The sequence below is a fragment of the Hippopotamus amphibius genome, chromosome 5 (assembly GCF_030028045.1).
Source record: "Hippopotamus amphibius kiboko isolate mHipAmp2 chromosome 5, mHipAmp2.hap2, whole genome shotgun sequence".
Taxonomy (NCBI): domain Eukaryota; kingdom Metazoa; phylum Chordata; class Mammalia; order Artiodactyla; family Hippopotamidae; genus Hippopotamus; species Hippopotamus amphibius.
The window spans coordinates 136,680,410-136,701,698 of NC_080190.1; the positions used below are offsets into that span (position 1 = coordinate 136,680,410).

Consider the following 21,289-nt stretch of genomic DNA (forward strand, 5'->3'; position numbering starts at 1 on the left):
TGACTGTTGATGCAACAGCACATAGCAGAACACAGGTTGAAACAGAACACAGAACACTACTTTTTGATTCTTAAGACCAAAGAAACAAGTCAGTGCCCAAATAATTTTTCCAAGGCAGGAATTTGGCAATTTTTTTGTTGGCTCCAAGAGAAAAATGGCATAACAGAACAATAAATGTTTAGTATTACATGATTGTTTATTCCTCATAGTAAGAACTCTATTTTAAATATCTGGCTGATTTATCTTAATACATTGGTCTTATTTATTAAATTGCCACACAAATAAGACTAGGTCCTTTCTCTTCCCCTCGAAAAATATCAAGACTTTGAGCTCCTGCTCTAGACCACCTAAGACTGTCATACAATTAGTGGAACCATTTACATTAAAACTTCTGAGCCATGGCTTCAACCCATTCGCTTTTCAAGTGAAGCAGATAGCTAAGAAATTACTTGGATAATTTACTTGGCTGATTTAGTAGGCTTTAATAAGACCCAAATTACTTGGGTTATTGATCAAGGCATTTTATGAGAGGACAGTTGCTTGTGAATTAGCCATTAGCTCCTTCTCTCTCTTTTTTCCCCCCCTCTTCCTTCCTCTTTCTCCACAACTCCCCCCCCCCGCCCCGCCTTTTTGAAACTTAGTTCCTTATTTTCATTAACAAAACAGATCTAAACACCTTGGCATCCTCACTTATGCCTCGTTCCTACTGTAGTTTCTAAAATTCAAGAAATCTTAACTTGAATTCCAGTAAAGAGTTTTAGGAATTTACTTAGGAAGAGTTTTCAGTTAAATGCAACGACGACATGGGTGGGTATTTTCATAACTTTATAAGGAAAGTCTATTTTCAAAATGCGGTGGTAGGTGTCTTCTTCAGAGGTTACCCAAAATAGTAAATACTGGTCAAAAATTAGGCAGCACGTCCGATGCTATCCTTTTAAGCCCAGTATATAGGTGTTTACCCGGTGTTAAGGTGTTTGAGTTTCCTGACTTTGTCAGCTTGCAAGGTACTAAAAGGAAACGTAGTATTTTATACATTTCATTTCAGCCTAATAAAAAACCAACCGTGAGTCTTAAAAAAAACTTCGAATTCATTCTCTAGCAGCTATTTCTTTTCACTTTCTCGAAGAGTCTCATTTCCTTCTTCCTTCTGCTATTCCTACCGCTTTTCTGAAGTTCCATATGTTAGACTGCAATCCAACGGACCTCCACAATTTCCTCTTTATTCCTTCCCCGCACAAATTTAAGCATACTTAACCACTCCTTTGCCTAAGTAAAAGAACGCGAGAGCTTATTTGACACGTTTGGTCAAAACGCATTCCCCTGCAACACACATCCTAACCTCTTCAACTTCTGCTTTCCTCCCGCAAATGGAGTCCTCGATCTAAATTTAGCCCCTACCCCCACCTGCAGCCTTACTGCTATTGTTCTGCCCACTGAACCCAAGCTTTCTTCCCAGGCCTTCCATTTCCTAAGAAAAACAAAAAGCGCTTGGTTTTCGGGGCTTTAAACAGTAGGACCCCCTTTCTTCCTCCTCATGCGACCTGTGGCCTCCGTGCCTCCTCACTCGGACTCGATCTCCACCTCAGCCGCTCTCCTCCCGGAGCACCACTTCCGGATCTCCGGTGTCTCCACTTTACCGGTCCGCCCACCTCCCCCGCGCACTTCCTAGAGCTTTGTGTGAACCACTAGCGGGGTCGGAGCCGAGTCACGGGCTGGCCAAGCGCGAGAGGCCTCTTCCTAGAAGACGCACGGAATGGCTTCTCCAGCCTGAGAACTCCGGTCCTGCTGCGGAGTCGAGTGGTGGCGGTGGAGGGACAGTTTGTTTCGAGCACCCAGCGGGGCACACCCGGAAGTGGCGCGGTACGGGAGCTGCGCCGCCTCCCCGAGGCGGGTGCCAGGTACCGGGAGGTGGAGGAGACGCCACGGTACCCTTTGGCGTGAGTGTCAGCCGAGGGTGCAATACGACGAGAGGTGGAAGCCGGCCTTCTTCTGGCTCTGGTTTTACGGTGGTAGATCTGGCCGGGTTCCGGGGGGCGAGGGCCTCCTGGGGCGGCTAGGCTGGGTAAGCGGTGCGGCGGCCAAAGGCGAGCCTGCCTCACTTCAATTTTCCCACTCCAGGGGACCCGCTTTCTTTAGGTCACCACCTCTTCCTCCCACTCCTCGCCAGGCAAGTTGAGGGGAGTTGTACTAGTGAGGAGGTCGCGGCTGGAGCAGAGAGTCCACTTGAGTTTTCTCTGCTTCTGGGAGACGGCGAGCGGCGGCTTTGGTGGGGACTCTTGTTTTTCGGCCTCTTCAGCCCTTCCTGAAAAATGCTTTTTCCTTCAGAAATGCACTACAGACTCAATTACCTCTAATATTTCTGTCTTTACCCCTTTCAGCTTCTGACTTTGACTCCTTCGTACCTTAAAGAATGCTGGAGTCGTATGTGACTCCAATTTTAATGAGCTATGTGAATCGCTACATCAAGAACTTAAAGCCGTCAGATCTACAGCTTTCACTATGGGGTGGAGACGTGGTTCTGAGCAAGCTGGAGTTAAAATTGGATGTGCTGGAGCAGGTAAGCGGTGTAGCTGTCATTGAATGGAAACTTTTTCAGCCTGTTTAGAAGTAATCTGTTCTTTCTTACACTCTGGCTTTATAATTTAAAAACTTAGATTTTCTGCTAATATATTTTGGGCTATCTTGAAACTAGAGACCTTCCTTTACAGATTTTTTTTTCTTTACGGTTTGTTACTAGTGATGCATTATTAGAATTGTAATCACCAAAGTTGCCGCAACAGATAGGAAAACAATTTCATTGTTCTTGTCAGAATTGTTCATCCTGGTTACTCAAGTCTTTAGCATTGCCGAATATGTTTATTTACATTGCTAGGATTCTGTGTGATGCTGGAAAATATTATATTCCCTTTTTCCTTTTTAGGGAATAAAGGGGTCCGAAAGAGAGCAAGGTCAGATCTTGAGGAAAGTTCTCTTAATTGGAAAGATGACATTATCCATGGCATCCACAGAATATTGAGTAGACAGACACATTGAGAATGGCAGCATAGTTGAAAACTTTTCTTAATCACTTTTATATATATATATTTAGCTTTAGAATGGTCTGTTGCAACTGGACTGTAACTTCAAATTTTATATATTAATTCATTTAGTACATTTATTATTAACATATGCCAGGCAATTCTGTTAGGCTTGAGAATACAAAAATTGTCTTTGGAAACTCAGGACACAGAGACCAGCTGCTTTTAAGGAGATAAGGGAAGACAATCTGACAGTGATGTTATTAGTAACTTTTAGTTATATTCCACTGCTTTTTCTATTATTGAATAATCTAGAGTTAACACTGAGAAATAAGATTCTTGGTCTTACCCTTCCTGTCTCCAAGGTCGATTATCTTTCTTAATATTTTCATTGTTTTTTAATGAGCCCAAATCCTAAGTATACAGCTCAGTTTTTGCATAGGTATGCACCATTGTAACTACTATCCAGATCAAGAAATAAAATATTTCCTGCACTCCAAAAGGCTCTCCTTGCCTTTTTGTAATTAGTACCCCACCTCTAAGACAGGTGACTGCTATTCAACTGCTGTCAACACAGGTAAGTTTCTTGAACCTGTTCTTGAAACTTAAATAAATGGGAATCACTTGTGTTTGAATTCTTTTGTTCAACATTATGGCCAAGATTAACCCAGGTTGTTGCATGAACGATAGTTTATTCTTTGTATTGCCTGGTGGTATTCCATTGTATAGCGATTCACAGTTTACGTATCTGTTTTCCTTTTGATGTACATTTGAATTTTTTCTTCTTTTGGCCATTATGAAGAGAGCTCTTCTGAACATTCTTGTATTGGACATAGGTGTTGATTTCCCTTAGGTGCATACCTAAGAGGCAGGCATGTATTTAGCTTTAATGGATAGTGCCAAATAGTTTTCCAGAGTGGTTGTACCAGTTTACATTCTCACCAATAATGTGTGGGAGTTCCAGTTACTTCACATTTTTACTATTATTTGATGTTTGTTATTTTTAGCCTTTCCATGTGCTTTGGCTGTTTGTATATCTTTTTTGGAGAAATGTCTATTCAAGTCCTTTGCCCATTTTAAAAGGGTTTTCTTTGTTGCTGTTATTGAGTTGTAGGAATTATTTATGTATTCTGAATATCAATCCCTTATCAGATATGATTTGCAAGTATCATCTCCCATTGTGGGTTGCCTCTTGATTCTGTTGATAGTGTCCTTTAAAGAACCAAATTTTTAAATTTTGATGAAGTGCAACTTACAACTTACTCTTTTGATGCCTGGGCTTTTGCTGTTATATATAAGAAATCATTGCCGAGTCCAATGTCATGAAGCTTTTCCCCTATGTTTTCTTCTAAGAGTTTTATAGGTTTAGCTCTCACATTGAAGTCTTTGATCCCTTTTGAGTTAATTTTTGTATATGGTACAAGGTTCCAACTTCATATCGTTATTTTTTAAAAATTAATGTATTTTTAGGCTGTGTTGGGTCTTTGTTGCTATGTGCGGGCTACTCTTTGTTGCGGTGTGTGGGCTTCTCATTGTGGTGGCTTCTCTTGTTGGGCACGGGCTCTAGGCACGCGGGCTCAGTAGTTGTGGTTCGAGAGCTCTAGCGTACAGGCCCAGTAGTTGTGGTGCATGGGCTTAGTTGCTCTGTGGCATCTGGGATCTTACTGGAGCAGGGATCGAACCTGTGTTCCCTGCATTAGCAGGTGAATTCTTTTTTTTTTTTTTAAGAACTTTAATTGAGATGCAGTTGACATGCAATAAACTGCATATATTTAAAGTGTACAATTTGATATTCTTTTTCTTATTAGTAATGTACATATGGCAATCCCAATTTCCCAATTCATTTCCCCCCAACTTTCTCTGCTTTCCCCACTTGGTGTCCATATGTTTGTTCTCTAAATCTGTCTTTATTTCTGCCTTGCAAACCAGTTGATTTGTACCACTTTTCTATATTGCTAGCAGGCGAATTCTTAACCACTGCACCACCAGGGAAGGCCACAACTTTATATGTTTTTGCATATAGTTATTCAGTTTCCCCAATATAGTTTGTTGAAGAGTGTCCTTTCCCTATTGAATGATCTTGGCACTCTTCTTGAAAATCAATTAGTCATAGATATGAGGGTTTATTTCTGGGCCCTCCATTGGTCTGTATGTTTGTCTTTATGTCAGTATCACATTGTTTTGATTACCATAAGTTTGTAGTAAGTTTTGAAATCAGGAAGTGTGAAATCTCCAACTTTTTACCTTTATTAGTTTTTAAATATAAATTTTTATTTTTTAAAAATTTTCATTGGAGTATAGTTGATTTACAACCTTATGTTAGTTTCTGCTGTACAGCAAAGTGAATCAGTTAACATATACATATATCAACTTTTTTTTAGATACTTACCCCATATAGGTCATTACATAGTATTGAGTAGAGTTCCTTGTGCTATGCAGTAGGCCCTTATTAGTTATCTGTTTTACATTTAGTAGTGTGTATATGTCAGTCCCAGTCTCCCAGTTTATCCCACCCCTGCCCCTTACCAGTTTTTTCAGTGTTAGGAAAAATTAATCATGAAGTAATGTTGGTTAGGAGTTTTCTTAGTTGGAAAGTTTTTAATTCCTGATTTAATTTGTTTAACAGATATAGGACTATTTAGATTTCTATTTCTCCTTTTGTTAGTTTTGGTTAGTTATGTTTTTCAAGGAATTTCTCCATTTCCTCAAACTCAGGGATCAGCAAACAATGGTCTCGGCATAATTGTGTAAATAAAATTGTATTGCACCACAGCTATTCTCATTTGTTTACATGTTGTCTGTGGCTGCTTTTGCAAGCTAAAAAGGGTTAAGTGGCTGGAACAGAGTCTGCATGGCTTGCAAAAGCCTGAGATATTTACTATTCTTTCCTTACTGAAAAAGTTTGCTTGACTCTGCCCTAAGTTGTTGTATTTAAGCCATAAAGTTGGGTTTTTTTCATTTGTTTTTCGTTTTAAAGTTGCCTTAAAAAAATCAAGGAACTGTTATGATATCCTCTTTTCATTGCTGATATTTGTAATTTGTATTTTCTTTATCAGTATTGCTAGGGCTTTGTTAATATTAGCAAAGAACCAACTTTGTTGATTTGTTTTTTTCTATTGTATTTCTGCTTGTATTTTTATCATTTTTTTTCCTGGTTTTTTTTTTTTGGATTTTATTTACTGTTGTTTTCTCTAGCTTCTTGAGGTGGAAGCTTAGGTTATTGATTTTCTTCACCCCTTTTGTATTCTAATATATGCATTGAATGCTGTAAATTTCTGTTTAACCATCTATTTAGCTTTATCACACACATTTTTTATGTTGTCTTCTCATTATTATTCAGTTTAAAAAAGTTAAAATTCTGTTTTGATTTCTTCTTTAATCCATGGGTTACTTGGAAGTGTGTTGCTTAATTTCCAAACATTTAGGGAGTAGTTAATTATCTTTCTGTTACTGATTTCTAATGTAATTCCACTGTGGTCAGCACATTCTCTGTATGATTTTGATCCATTATAATTTATGACTCAGTATATAGTCATAAATTTTTATTTTTGTAAATATTCCATGTGTAATTGATGATAAATATGTATCCTACAGTTGTTGCCTTATTCTTGCATAAATGTCAGTTGCTTCAAATTGGTTATTAGAGTTTTTCGAATCTTATAAATCCATACGGATTTTCATTGTCTGCTTGTTCTGCCAATTACTAAGAGAGGTATGTTAATGGTTAACATCTGCAACTATGATTGTGGATTTGTCTACTTCCCTTTTATAGTTTTGTCAACCTTCACTTTATATATCTTGAGGTTACATTGTTAAGTGCATACAGATTCAATATTGTGATATCTTGTTGAATATACTTAAAAAAAAATTCCTGAAATGTGTCCCTCTTTCACTTTAGTAATTCTTCTTGTCTTAAAGTCTCTTTAATTATACTCTTTTAAAAATTATTTCAGTTGTCTCTCTAAAGATTACAAAATGAATATTTGACTTATTAGCATCTACCTTAAATTAGCATTCTTACCATTTCCTGAATAATCTTACAGTAGTTTAACTGCATATGCCCTCTTCCTTTCCTGCCTTTTTTTGGTATTGTGGTCCTTGTTTTGATTTGTTCAGTTTGGGTTAGCTTGTTTAGTTTGGTTTAGTTTGTTTTTATGCTGTTTTCAAGTAGAAGCCTAGGTTATTGATTTGAGATATTTCTTCTTTTGTACTATAGCCATTTACAGCTATACATTTCTTTAGCTGCATCCTATAAATTTTGGTATGTTGTGTTTTAATTTTCATTCAGTTCAAATGTTTTCTGATTTTCCTTGAGACAGCAGTGTATTTTTGCAGTTGTTGGATGGAATGGTTTATAGATGTCAGGTCTAAATTGGTTGATAGTGTTTTTCAGGTCTTCTATATCTTTGTTGATTTTCTGTCTGTTCTATTCATTATTATAAGTGAGGTATTAAAGTCTCCATGATTAGTGTTGAATTATTTCTTTTATCGTTTTTGTCAGTTTTTGATTTATGTATTTTGGGGCTCTGTTGCTGTGCTCATGTATGTTTTATATTTTCTTTTTTAAAAAAATTTTATTGGAGTATAGTTGATTTGTAATGTTGTGTTAGTTTCAGGTGTACAGCAAAGTGATTCAGTTATACATACACATATATTCATTCCTTTTCAGATTCTTTACCCTTGTAGGTTATTACAGAATATTGAACACAGTTAAACAGTAGGTCCTTGTTGGTTATCTATTTTATATATAGTAGTATGTATATGTTAATCCCAAACTCCTAATTTATCCCTCCCCTCCACGTTTCCCCTTTGGTAACTATAGGTTTGTTTTTGAAATCTGTGAGTCTGTTTCTGTTTTGTAAATAAGTTTATTTGTATATATTTTCTTCTTGAATTGACCCTTCTATCATTATAAAGTGTCCCATATTATCTTTAGTAACAGTTTTTTTCCTTAAAGTCTGTCTTGTCTGTTAATAGTGTAATTACTCTACCTCTCTTATGGTTACGGGTTACATGATACATGTTCTTTTCTTTTTCCTCTCAGTACACTGCATTTTAAACTATCTTACCACTTTTGCCTTGTGTTGTGTTTCTTCAAGCCTGGTACCATATTGTTTGAAAGTTTTATAGACATGTTATTTGGCTTCAACAGTTCTTTAAAATTTTATCTGCATAATTGTATTTTCAACCTATGACTGGGATACGTTGTTTTTAGTTGTTACTTATTTGTGTTGGAGGACAATCATGAAAAGCAAGGGGAAATACTACTGGAAATTAAGATTGTAGTAATTAAAATTCTCTGTATGCCCAAAATAGAATACTATACCACTTCTCTAAATAGCAAGAAGATATAGTGATTTGATGTATTCAAGGCAAGAAACTTGATCACATGACTTCCTGGGGTCTTGTTTACTAATTTTTTTATTATGGTATAATAGACATATAGTGTTATATTAGTTTCAGGTATACAATGTAATGATTTGATATTTGTATATATTGCAAAGTGATCACCAGAGTAAGCCCAGTTAACATCTGTCACCATACACAGTTAAAATTTTTTTTTCTTGGGATGAGAACTTTTAAGATTTATTCTTAGTATACCTTTCAAATATGTAATACATTATTAACTGTACTCACCATGCTGTACTGGAAACTTGTATCTTTTGACCACCTTTTCTCATTTTGTTCACTTCACACCCCATTGCCTCTGGCAACCACCAATCTGTTATCTGTATCTATACAGAAAAATGATACATTAAAATGAAAAGAAAGAAAACTTTTTTTCTTGTTTTTAACTTATTGTGGTTTTAAATCTAAAGAATGTCTCTTGTGGAGAGTGTATAGTTGGATCTTACTAGTTTTTAAAACCCAGTCTGACAATCTTTGCCTTTTTTTTTGTTTAAATTAAGTTTTATTGGAATACAGTTGCTTTACAATGTTTTACCTTCTGCTGTACAACAAAGTGAATCAGCTGTACGTATGTATATATCCCCTTTTTTTGGATTTCCTTCCCATTTAGGTCAGCACAGAACATGCTATACAGTATGTTCTCATTAGTTATCTGTTTTATACATAGTATCAATAGTGTATCTATGTCAATCCCAATCTCCCAATTCATCCCACACCCCCCCTTCCCCCTTGGTATCCATACATTTGTTCTCTATGTTTGTGTCTCTCTTTCTGCTTTGCAAATAAGATCATCTATACCAGAGGTCCGCAGACTCCAGGCTGTGGACTGGCTCCGGTCAGTGACCTGTTAGGAACCAGGCCACGCAGCAGGAAGTGAGTGGTGGGCGAGTGAGCAAAGCTTCATCTGCCACTCCCCATTGCTCCTCATCGCTCCCCGTCGCTCCCTATGGCTTGCATTACTGTCTGAACCATCCCCACCCCACCCCCGTTCATGGAAAAATGGTCTTCTGTGAACTGGTCCCTGGTGCCAAAAAGGTTGTGGGCTGCTAATTTATACCATCTTTCTAGATTTCACATATATGCATTTATATACGATATTTTTCTTTTTCTGACTTAACTTCACTCTCTGTGACAGTCTCTAGGTCCATCCATGTCTCTGCAAATGACCAAGTTTGGTTCCTTTTTATGGCTGAGTAATATTCTATTGTATATATGTACCACATCTCCTTTATCCACTCCTCTGAAAAGACAACCCTCAGAATGGGAGAAAATATTTGCAAATGAAGCAACTGACAAAGGATTAATCTCCAAAATGTACAAACAGTTCATGCAGCTCAATATCAAAAAAACAAACAGTCCTATCAAAAAATGGATAGAAGACTTAGACATTTCTCCAAAGAAGACATACAGATGGCCAATAAACACATGAAAAGATGCTCAACATCACTAATTATTTGAGAAATGCAGATTAAAACTACAGTGAGGTATCACCTCACACCAGTCAGAATGGCCATCATCAAAAAATCTACAAACAACAACTGCTGGAGAGGTGTGGAGAAAAGGGAACCCTCTTAGGCTGTTGGTGGGAATGTAAATTGATACAGCCACTATGGAGAACAGCATGAATACTTAAAAAAACTAAAAATAGAGCTACCATATGACCCAGCAATCCCACTACTGGGCATATACCTAGAGAAAACCATAATTCAAAAAGACACAGGCACCCCAGTGTTCATTGCAGCACTGTTTACAATAGCAAGGACAGGGAAATAACCTTTGCCTTTTGATTGGAATATTTAATCCATTCTTATTATGTTTTTATTCATATGGTTGGATTTCTGTTATTTTCTAAGTGTTTCATGTCTTTTTTGTTTCTCTCATAATCCATTGCTACCTTCTTTAATATTAAGAAGCTATTTTTTAGTATTGCATTTTAATTCCTTTGATTTTTAATTTATATCTGAGTTATTTTCTTAGTGGTTGCTTAGAGGATTACAATATGCATCTAATCTATCACAGTCTATTTGAGAGTAATGCTAACTTTATTCCATTAAAATACAGAAACTTTCTCCACTATAGCTTCATTTCTTCTTCTTCCTTTGTGGTATTATTGTCACATATATTGCATTTCTATGTTATAAACCTAATATATCAATGTTATAACTTTTTTATGATTGCTTTTTGAATTGGAAGAAAAAAGAAAAATACATTTATACTGTTCTTTAATAATTATCTATATAAATACTTTTATTAGTCCTCTTTGTGTGGCTTTGAGTTACAATCTGGTATTGTTTACTTTTGGCCTGAAGAACTTCTTTTAGCATTCTGTTACAAAGAATTATCTGAGACTTTGTTTGTTTGGGTATGCCGTTACTTTGTTTATTTGGGTATGCTGTTATTTCGCCTTCATTTTTGAAGGATAATTTTGCTGGATATAGGATTTTTGGTTGATGATGATTTTCTTTTGTTATTTAAATGCCATCTCACTGCCTTCTTGCCCTTATTGTTTGTAATGAGAAGTTAGCTTTTAATCTACTAAGAGTTTTCTTGTTTGTGACAAGTTGTTTTTCTCTTTCTACTTTCAAGATTTTCTTTTTGTCCCGAGCTTTCAAAATTTTTGCTTTGATATGTGTGTATGTGGATTTCTGATTCTTTCTTCTGAAGCTCAAATCTGATGTTGATCTCTTTCAGTGAATTTTTAATTTCATTTATTGTACTTTTCAAGTCAGAAATTTCTATTTGGTTCCATTTTGTGATTTCTATCTAATTCTTGGTATTTTCTATTCGTTGACTCATTGGTGTCATATATTCCTTTAATTATTTAAATATAGCTTCCTTTATTTCTTTATTTATTTCTATTTATAATAGATGTTCTGAAGTCCTTGTGTACTAAGTCCTACATTTGAACATCCTAAGAGAGAGGTTTTTTTTTTGATAGGTAAGAAGAGGATTTATTTATTTATTTATTTTAAAAATTGTATTTATTTTGACTTTGCTGGGTCTTGGTTGCAGCATGTGGTCTCCTTCATTGCGGCATGCATGTGGGATCTAGTTCCCTGACCAGGGATTGAACCTGGGCCCTTTGCATTGGGAATGCAGAGTTTTACCCACAAGACTACCAAGGGAAGTCCCTCAGAGATAGTTTCTATGACTACTTTGTATGCTTTTCATGTTTCACACTTTTTAGTTGAAAACTGGACATTTTGGATAACATGTTGTAGCAACTCTGCATTCTGATTTCTTCCCTCTGAGGATATTTGTTGTTGTTGGTTTATTTGTTTGTTTAGTGACTTGCCTAGGATAAATTTGTGGTGTCTGTTTTGCCTGCAGTGTGTGGCCTCTGATGACTGTGCTCAGTTTTTTTTTTTTTTCTCCCCTAGTTCGTTTTGATTTTAGGCTTGGCTTTCTAGGGATTTCCCCTGGGTCACTCTAATTGAATTATCAGCCAGTGATTGGCTAGAGGTTGTTTAAACTTTTGAACCAATGAGTCTTCTACTTTTTGGCATGGGACATATACATGTACTGGTTAATGCTTTCAAAGTTCAAGGAGTTTACAAATATGATCCATGTTTTTACTTACTCTGTTTACGAACCTTCTTGGGTGAATTCTTGGATCAATGAATAGTTTAATATTTATCTTAACCTTCACAAATAGAATTATAATAATGTGATTGAAATAGAATCCAAATACAATTTATTTTTTTTTCTTTCGTTGGCTTGTAACAAATTTTATCTGATGGTGAAACAATTTAATTTAAAGTGATTGTGGTAACATTTATGTTTTCATTTCTAGCCTTCTTTTTAATAATAATAGAAACCAGTCAGAAAACATTTAAACTTTATGACCAAATAGTATCCAGGTACAATCTTTAATTAGGGAAAGTGCAATAAATTTTTTTTTCAAAGTTGGTCAGTTTTTATTTTGTCAGGTCATTCTCCTATCTTTAATTCTGTTCCCCTTTTTCAACTTGCCTTACAGTCCTATTCTGTTATTGTTTCCATTTAGCAAAATAAGAAATAGAGGCCTAGACAGGTTAAGTAGCTTATTAAATGTAACTTGCACAATAAGTTTTTATAGGTCATTATTAACTGTAGTTTAACAAGTTATCTGATGCTGCTTTTTGATGAACAGTAATTCCCAAAATATTTTTGTGTTGGAAATTTTGTTTCTCTTTTCAGAAAGCATTTTGGATATTAGAATGAAAAAAAATTAAGCATTTACTAAATTTTATTTAATATTTTGTGTTTTAAGGAGTTGAAATTACCATTCACTTTTTTAAGTGGACACATTCACGAACTGAGGATCCATGTACCATGGACAAAACTGGGTTCAGAACCAGTGGTAATTACCATCAATACAATGGAATGCATTTTGAAACTTAAAGATGGGATACAGGTAAGAAATTATTGAACCTCATTGTTTACATTAACCAATTTTAATAGTTATTAGTATTTGATATTTCTTTAACTTTTGGGATATGTCAGCTTTTACATAAACAAATCTTAGCTTATATACTTAACTTTTTTTTACATACTTATTAAAGTAACATAATTAATTGCAAAAGGGTTTTCTTAAATTTGGATAAAACATCTTAATGGTTATTTTCATACTGATTTTAATTAGCCTTAATTACCTTTATCTACTAGATATGGGACTTGATTGTGTCCAATTTTTAGGTAAAGATTTTTGAATTTTTGCAAAGGACCTACCTGTATAATATTTATTTATTTATATGACATTTCTAAATGAGGTGAAATTTTTTCAAGTAATGCTTTGAGAAGATGAAAATGTACTGTATTTACTTTCATACCTAATTTAATTGTGTCTTTTGAAGTTTTGTCATCAGAAAGTGATTTTTTTCTGACTTATTTCTTCTTTGAATCATGTTACATTTCTTTTCAGTGTTTTTTGTTAAGGTGTAATACTGATTTTAAGGAGTTTCTACCAAAAATTTTCTAATCTAGGAAGCAAACAGGTCTGGACAGCAGCATGTTGTGATGAATTTTTCCACTTTCATCCTGTATAAAAGCAGTGTCTCTGTGTTTCATTTTTGTTACTTTTTCCTTAGCCCATATTTAATTTTCAGTTTTAAGGAAGGCTTTCTAGAACCAAATGAATTGGTGAATATTATTAAATTTCAATCTCTGTGAAATGAGTAAAGATTATTTATAAATTTTTAAAATCATTTCCTATTTGCAGGATACTTTGTGTGTCATAAGAACCCATTGGGCTCAAAATTTTTTCTTTGTGTAAAATCTCTAATTCCAAACCTTTATTGTCCAATTTAACGTAACTAATTCAGTTCCTGGAAGTGAGTAGACCAGTGCTATACTCTCATTAAAATATATTTTGGGAACTTTAAATATCTGTGAGATTGATTTAGGAATCTGTAGATAGTTATGTGCAACAAAGTTTTATTTTACATTTGTATTTGGTACTACTTAAGTGGTTCTTAATCATCATCTGTTCTTGGAATTTAATTTTGTTTTTTGAGAAGTCTGGACTTGGTTATACCACCCATGCAGTGCTCCATATTAAGTGAAAAAAAAAAAAATCCAGACACTAAGTATTTTTTCAATGGGAAGGTGGAAGTTTCAAGGCCAGATGTCCCATAAGAAACACATTTTAAAAGAGGCAAATTACAACTAATTATAGAGGCTGCAGAAAAAGATTTCTAACACATGAGTTAGTGTAACCTAGGACTAATATCTGATATTGGACCATGCAGATGGCTACTGCAGGAATGATCAGATTTCCTGCTTGTATGGTATTTGAGACTTGAATTTTGTGGTGTGTACAGCATAAGGTCAAGTGTCATGAGTGTAAACCACTCTCAAAACAAGTATTTTTTACAGATGTTTAAAATTTTGAGGTAGAAGGAATTTTTGAAAATTGCAGTTGACATTTGGACAAATTATTCACCATTGTACACCCCTGGAGAGTTGTACTTGAGTTTATGCTAGTGATTGGAATTAATTTTTTAGTAAAAACATTATAGATGGAACATATTTTAAAATAGTTTATTTTCCTATTTTAAGCTTTGATTAGTATAATAGGAAATAAGTTAAAAAACTATATCTGTACTAGTAAAATTGAGTAAACCCATATTTGATTTATATTATTTCAAATTATTATAGACGCATAATGAAAAGACTTATTTTCTAAATAAAATTAGTGTGGGATGGTAGGTTAAATGTAGGGGCCTTTTAGAGTTATAGATATGAATATGTTAAAAATAATACTATTAATGTATGATAATTTAATAAAATAAAACTTAAAAGTTAGAAATCTGAGGTTTATTAAGAAAACATTATAAAAAAACAGTATTGCTAAATTTCTTGCAAAGAAGGCATGTAGTTTGTGAAGTTCAATTAAATTCTAACATTTGTTGACTTTTTTTTGTAACTTGTCAATACACTGTAAAGCATTGCAAGATATTTATATAATCTCCGCAAAAGGTACTGAGAAAGAGAGATTTATAATAATTGTGACTCTTGTGATAATAGTTGTAATATACTGCCTTAACGTGTCTTTGTGATCATTTTTAATTATGGAGACTTTTTTGATGTGAAGGTGACCAAGTTGTTGTGTTAGGTAACATAAAGTCACCTTGATGTTCACTCTGAAGTAGTTTAATATATTGGTATTTCATTTAGAAAATATTAACTATTTGCTGCTTACTCTGAGAGACATCTTTCGATCTTGCAGATTTGAACTGTTTTGTTGTTGTTGTTGTTTTTCTTTTTTGGACTCGAGACACAGAATTTGATTCATGACAGTCATCACTAATGGTCCAGGCCTGACTTGTTTATTTAGCTAGTTTTGTTCACTCTAGTCTAGTCTAATAAATACTTGTGGACCCAGCACTCAACTCAAGAATGAAAACCTTACCAGTGGGCTTCCCTGGTGGCGAAGTGGTTATGAATCCACCTGCCAGTGCAGGGGACATGGGTTCGATCCCTGCTCCGGGAAGATCCCACATGCCACAGAGGAACTAAGCCCCACAACTGCTGAGCCTGGGCTCTAGAGCCCATGAGCCACAACTTTTGAGCCATGTGCCACAACTAATGATGCCTGTGCTCGGGAACAAGAGAAGCCACCACAATGAGAAGCCCACACACCACAAGAAAGAGTAGCCTCCGCTCTCCACAGCTAGAGAAAGCTCACTCGCAGCAGTGAAGAACCAACGCAGCCAGTAAATAAATAAATTAATTTATTAAAAAAATAAACAGACAATTTTATAAAAAACAAAACAAAACAAAAACAACCTTATCAGTAAGTTACATTTAACTATGTGCTCATCTCCTTTTGCATATTCTTGTTTATCCTCTGTGGGCCTCATTTGTAAAATTGGGCGACTTGCTACATAGTTCTTTTATTCTTTGATTGTGTATGCTTTCTCTGGTCTTTGTGTTAATAATAAGTCTTGCAAAAAGCTTCCTCAATCTAAAGAGAGTAGCAAATTTATTTTTAGAGTGCTTATTTATTCTGGTCTTTGTGCCACCTAGAAAGTAAACTTGCAAAATCTTTTTTTTTTTTTTCCATTGTATTTATTTATTTATTATACTTTTTTGGGGTACACCAAGTTCAATGATCTGTTTTTATACACATATCCCCGTATTCCCTCCCTCCCTCGACTCCCCCCCACCCTCCCCGTCCCAGTCCTCTAAGGCATCATCCATCCTCGAGTTGATCTCCCTTTGTTATACAGCAACTTCCCACTGGCCATCTGTTTTACAGTTGGTAGTATATATGTCTATGCTACTCTCTCACTTCGTCTCAGCTTCCCCTTCACCCCCCGCCCCCCCAAACCTCGAGTTCTCTAGTCCATTCTCTGCATCTGCGTCCTTGTTCTTGTCTTGTCACTGAGTTCATCATTACCATTTTTAGATTCCGTATATATGAGTTAGCATACAATATTTGTCTTTCTCTTTCTGACTTACTTCACTCTGTATGACAGGCTCTAGGTCTATCCACCTCATTACATATGGCTCCATCTCATTCCTTTTTATAGCTGAGTAATATTCCATTGTATATATATGCCACATCTTCTTTACCCATTCATTTGTTGATGGTTGCAAAATCTTTTGACCTGATAAATGTAACCATTTGCAAGGCTGTTTATAGAAGTAATACTTGGTATTCATTAGAAAAACAAAAACTTTAGAAAAATCTTTTGAACTTAAATGAAAACTTTAAAATAGCATTCAAAACTTGAGATAAAAAACTAAGATTTTTGTTAATGTTATATGCATTTATTTATTTTTAATTAATTTATTGGCTATGTTGTGTCTCTTGCTGTGCATGGGCTTTCTCTAGTTGTGGGGAGAGGGGGCTGCTCTGCATTGTGGTGCAGTGGGCTTGTCATTACAGTGGCTTCTCTTGTTGCAGAGCACAGGCTCTAGGAGTGCGGGCTTCAGTAGTTGCGTGCGGCCTCTAGAGTGCAGGCTCCCTAGTTGTGGTGCACGGGCTTAGTTGCTCTGTGGCATTTGGGATCTTCCTGGATCAGGGCTCAAACTGGTGTCCTCTGCATTGGCAGGCAGATTCTTAACCACTGTGTCACCAGGGAAAGTCCGTAGGTCAGATTTTTTAAAAATGTAAAATAATTTCATTCTTTTTACCAGTTTTCTTTTTGTTTTGGAAAACATAGCTATTTTTTCCATAAAACACAAAACTTTAAATTTTATAATTTGTTTATAATTCTGTTAACATGACGGATTTCTTATTTTTTAAAAGCATATATTTAAACTTTTTTCTCCTTTTTTATTTCTCCTATAGTAAGTGTGGGTAGATGTAACCCACATATACAAAAGGTCATTGGCACTCTCAGTAATTTTTAAAAGTGAAATGTCCTGAAATCAAAAAAATTGGGGACCGTGGTCTAGAGTTGAAAGTAGGAAGCCATTGAATTATTTTAAGCTAGTAAGCAACTTGATTGAATTTCTGATTTAGGAAGTTGACAGGCTTTTTAAAGTTGAGGAATAGATTGGAGGAGGTGATTTCAGATAATTAGTTAAGTTCACTTCGCCATATTCTAGGAAAAAAGGTGATGGGGCCTAGATGAAACTAAGTCATTGGCTGTGGGTGTACTAGAGCTGGGGACAGATTCTGGAGGAAAATGTAGAGAGGAAGTTCTAGCATGACTTCTGAAATTTTGGTTTAGGATGAATGGGATGGATTGTTGTGTTGTTAACTTAGGTTGTTTTTAGAGGTTAAAGATTTGTCTGTAAAGCTCATCATATATTAACATAATTAGTAATTAAATCTCACCGAAGATTAATATATGAAGAAGATATTATTCATTGTGGGTAAGTCACATACAAAATTATCATTTTAGTATATTTTCCTTTATTTGAAGGAAACATTGAAAAGTTCATTCAGCAAATTGTTTTTGAGTGCCATAGTAGTACACTAAATATGAGGATATAGTGGTTAACGGGAGGACAAAACCTTTCTCTCCTCCTGAATGTTTTAAGGAAAAAATGCTATATCATGAGTAGCTTATGATTTTAATTTTAGCATGGAAATATTGTCTGTAGTCTTAGAACCACCAGATGGTAAAATGCTTTGTTTTAGATTTAGGTTTGTTTTTGAGCTGAAATAACTTGAGTAATTTAAAAACATTATTGAAAAGGAAATAAAAAACCAAAAACTAGGAACATCCACAAATAACTTGTAGATGAATGAAGATGAAGATAAATGTGTTTCAAACTGTATTCTGTGCCTTAAAAATTCAGGAACAGAAGAAATCATGGTTTCTTGAACATCTTCCTGTGTCTAAAGCCTCCTAATCAGAAGTAGTAGAAAGAGAAATTTTATTAGTTAGCTGTTTGGGAAAATAGCTATGTGTTATAAAGATCTAGTTCTTAAAAAAAAATTGTCCCACGTGGAAACCTAACTTGGCGTAAGGTGAATTTTTGGTTTAATAATTTTTTTTAAACATTAAGGAAGTTTTAATTCTTGTTTGCCATTTTGAATGTTTTTGGGGGGTTCTGTTGTATTTCTTTTATCCTTGGGAAGACTTTTATTTTCTTTTTTCATCTAGAAGAGATGTTTTTATTCTCTCAGAGCTCTTCTGTTTTAGAAGGAAGAAAAATTGGGATTGAGATAAGAAAGGAAGACTTTTAGTTTCATGAAGGACTTTCTAAGAATGTTATGAATGAATGAAAATATGGGACTGTAATAGAAGTGCCAGTGAAACCTTAATTATAGTGTTCAAAGCTGTGGACACTATAATTTGTATGTCTGAATGCTGAGGGGAAAAAAAGAAAGCTGTTTTGATACTTTGCAACTTACCGGTGGTTGCGAATTGTTTTTCCCCATTAGCATTAAGCCACCCCAGTGTGTTATCTGGCCTTAAAGATAATGAAGAACACAGACTGTTTATTCTGTGGTTACAAGCTCTGTAGCTTCCCTTTTAATCCGTAAAATGCAACGATTCTCTAACTTTTGATGAATAAATGCAGCTAATTTTCTTTTTTCTTGAATTGGTTCATTTTTGCCTTGATTTTCTTTCTGAAACTTGGGGTATCTTATCTTTTGAAACTGTACTGAGTCTATATCTGATCTTAGTTTTCTTTTTTCTTTTTTTTTGGGGGGGCCCCTTTGTGGCAGCGACTGGGCTTTCTCTAGCTGTGGTGAACTAGGGCTACTCGTCGTTTTGTGGTGCGTTGGCTTCTCATTTTGTGGCTTCTCTTGTTGCAGAGCCCGGGCTCTAGGCACACGGGCTTCACTAGTTGCAGCATTCGGGCCTTAGAGTTCGAGGGCTTCTGTAGTTGCGGTGCTTGGGCTCAGCAGTTGTGGCTCGCGGGCTCTAGAGCTCTGGCTCAGTAGTTGCGGTGCATGGGCTTAGTTGCTCTGCGGCATGTGGATCTTCCTGGACCAGGGGTTGAACCTGTGTCCCCTGCATTGGCAGGCAGATTCTTAAACATTGCACTACCAGGGAAATCTCTGATCTTAGTTTTATATAGTCAGATTATAATTATTTGTATTTTATGTAATTTTCAGTATGTTTTGGTGTAAGTCTAATGTCTTTTTGTTTACTATTTGTCCCATCTAATTTTTCTTCCTTTTTTCTTTTTTCGTGCATTTTTTTTGGATTAGTGGAGTATATTTTAGCATTTCATTTTATCTTTATTATTGGCTTTTCCGCTATACCTCTTCATTTTCTTATTAGTGGTTGTTGTAGGGTTGATAATGTGCATGCTTAATTCATCATTGGCTACTTTCGAATAATAACATACCACTTAGTGGATAATGTACGTACTGTTCTTTAGTATACTTACAGCAGTGTGATTTGCTTTATCCCGTCATTATTTGTGCTAATGCTGCTATAACTCTTACGTATGTGTTACAGACCCCAGGACTACATCTTCGTCATCATCATTGTCTTTATCAGCATCATAGTTATGATTGCTTTGAACAATTAATTACTTTTTAAGAAATTAAAAACCAAAAAGTGCCTGTTGTATTTACCCACATAGTTATTTCTGGCACTCTTCATTCCTTTATGTACATCACAGTTTTTAATCCAGCGGCATTTTACTTCGGCTTAAAGAACTTTTAAAAGTAATTTTTGTGGTGAATTTCATATTGCTACAAATTCTTTCAGCTTTTGTTTGTTTGAAAAAGTCTTTGCTTCTTTCTTTGCTTAACAATTCTGATTTCTAGGTTTACCGTTTGGGGTTATTTCTGCTTATCTGCTTATGGTTGGGCTTTTTTAACAGCAGCTGTGTCTACTTTGTTTTCAAAAGAGAGTAGTAGCAAGAGCTGGAATGAGAGAAAGATGGCCAACAGTTAGCAGATAAAAAGATGTTAGAGCAATATAAATAGCTTAAAGTAATTGCTTCCTTTTATAAACTCTTTAAACACTTTGTTAACAAACTCTCTAATATTATTTGTCAAAAAAAATTTAAACTTTTTCTCATTTGTTAAAGAGAAACTGATATCTTATAGGATATTTGTGGTGATTATGAACAGTAAATATAAAGCTCTTGCATTCTTTGTGCCAGTAATAATTAGTTACAGTATTATTTTACAGCTTAAGGCGTATTTGTTTGCTTTTAAAAATATTCCTTTATAAATAATAAATATTCTGAAGTCAAGGATTCTTTTCCAACTGTTAACAACTTTTATCTCCTGCTTTGTGCTGTGCGGAGTATCCTGAATATAGCAGATGCTCTTTTTGACCCTTTACCACCTTCATTCTACTTTATTATTTTCAGGCCCTTTTTTTTTTTTTTTTTTTCATGTCTAGACCTAATAGAATCTTTTCCTGTCTCAAGTTATTCAACATCCACTTATTCATTAACTCACTGTAATGTGGCTTCTTCCCTCACCAGTTTAATTGAGCTATTCTTTCAAAGTTTTGTAGTCATCTATTAGTAGTCCTAGTAAATCTTAATTTTTGGTTTTCTAGTTTGAGATGATTATAAATACTATAATATTCAGATTTGCCATCTTATTGGTGAAGAATTAAATTTTCCCACATTATCCAAAAATGGAATAATTTTAAGGAATGAATCTTGTTTGGTGTTGATGGTTATTTTGTACGTCTGCATACACAGAGATACTGAGGATGATCAGCACTCCTTAGTTGTTGAACTCTTCCTGAAGCCTAGGCTCACATCTCCAGCATTGTTCCACTGTTTAGCTCAGGCATGTTTTACTGATGTTTGCTTCAACTTGTCTAAATATAAACTTTCCTGCAAGTTAGAGCTCATTCTCAACTTCAGTTATTTATTTAGTAGAACCACTATTTCTTCTGAATTGCATTTGTTTTATAGGGAAGATGGGAATTATCATTGTTGACTGTAAGTAAAATGTTTCTAATATTTACAGTGCAAGTGCAATGCCAAGAAAA

At 35.0% G+C, this 21,289-nt stretch overlaps 1 protein-coding gene across 11 annotated transcripts in view; it reads left to right on the forward strand.

Annotated features, from left to right (window-relative positions):
- The first annotated feature begins 1,685 nt into the window (after window positions 1–1,685).
- VPS13B (vacuolar protein sorting 13 homolog B) overlaps window positions 1,686–21,289 on the forward strand; it is a 773,631-nt gene continuing 754,027 nt past the window's right edge. For 9 of the 11 annotated variants that reach the window (XM_057735658.1, XM_057735653.1, XM_057735657.1 and 6 more), the window contains exons 1-3: window positions 1,686–1,937; window positions 2,379–2,557; window positions 12,679–12,822. In XM_057735658.1, coding sequence (XP_057591641.1) covers window positions 2,411–2,557; window positions 12,679–12,822 — 291 coding nt within the window. In that variant the 5' untranslated portion in view covers window positions 1,686–1,937; window positions 2,379–2,410. Of the gene's footprint in view, window positions 1,938–2,118; window positions 2,267–2,378; window positions 2,558–12,678; window positions 12,823–21,289 lie in introns of all 11 variants that reach the window. The other 2 variants (XM_057735654.1, XM_057735655.1) reach the window with 2 other exon arrangements.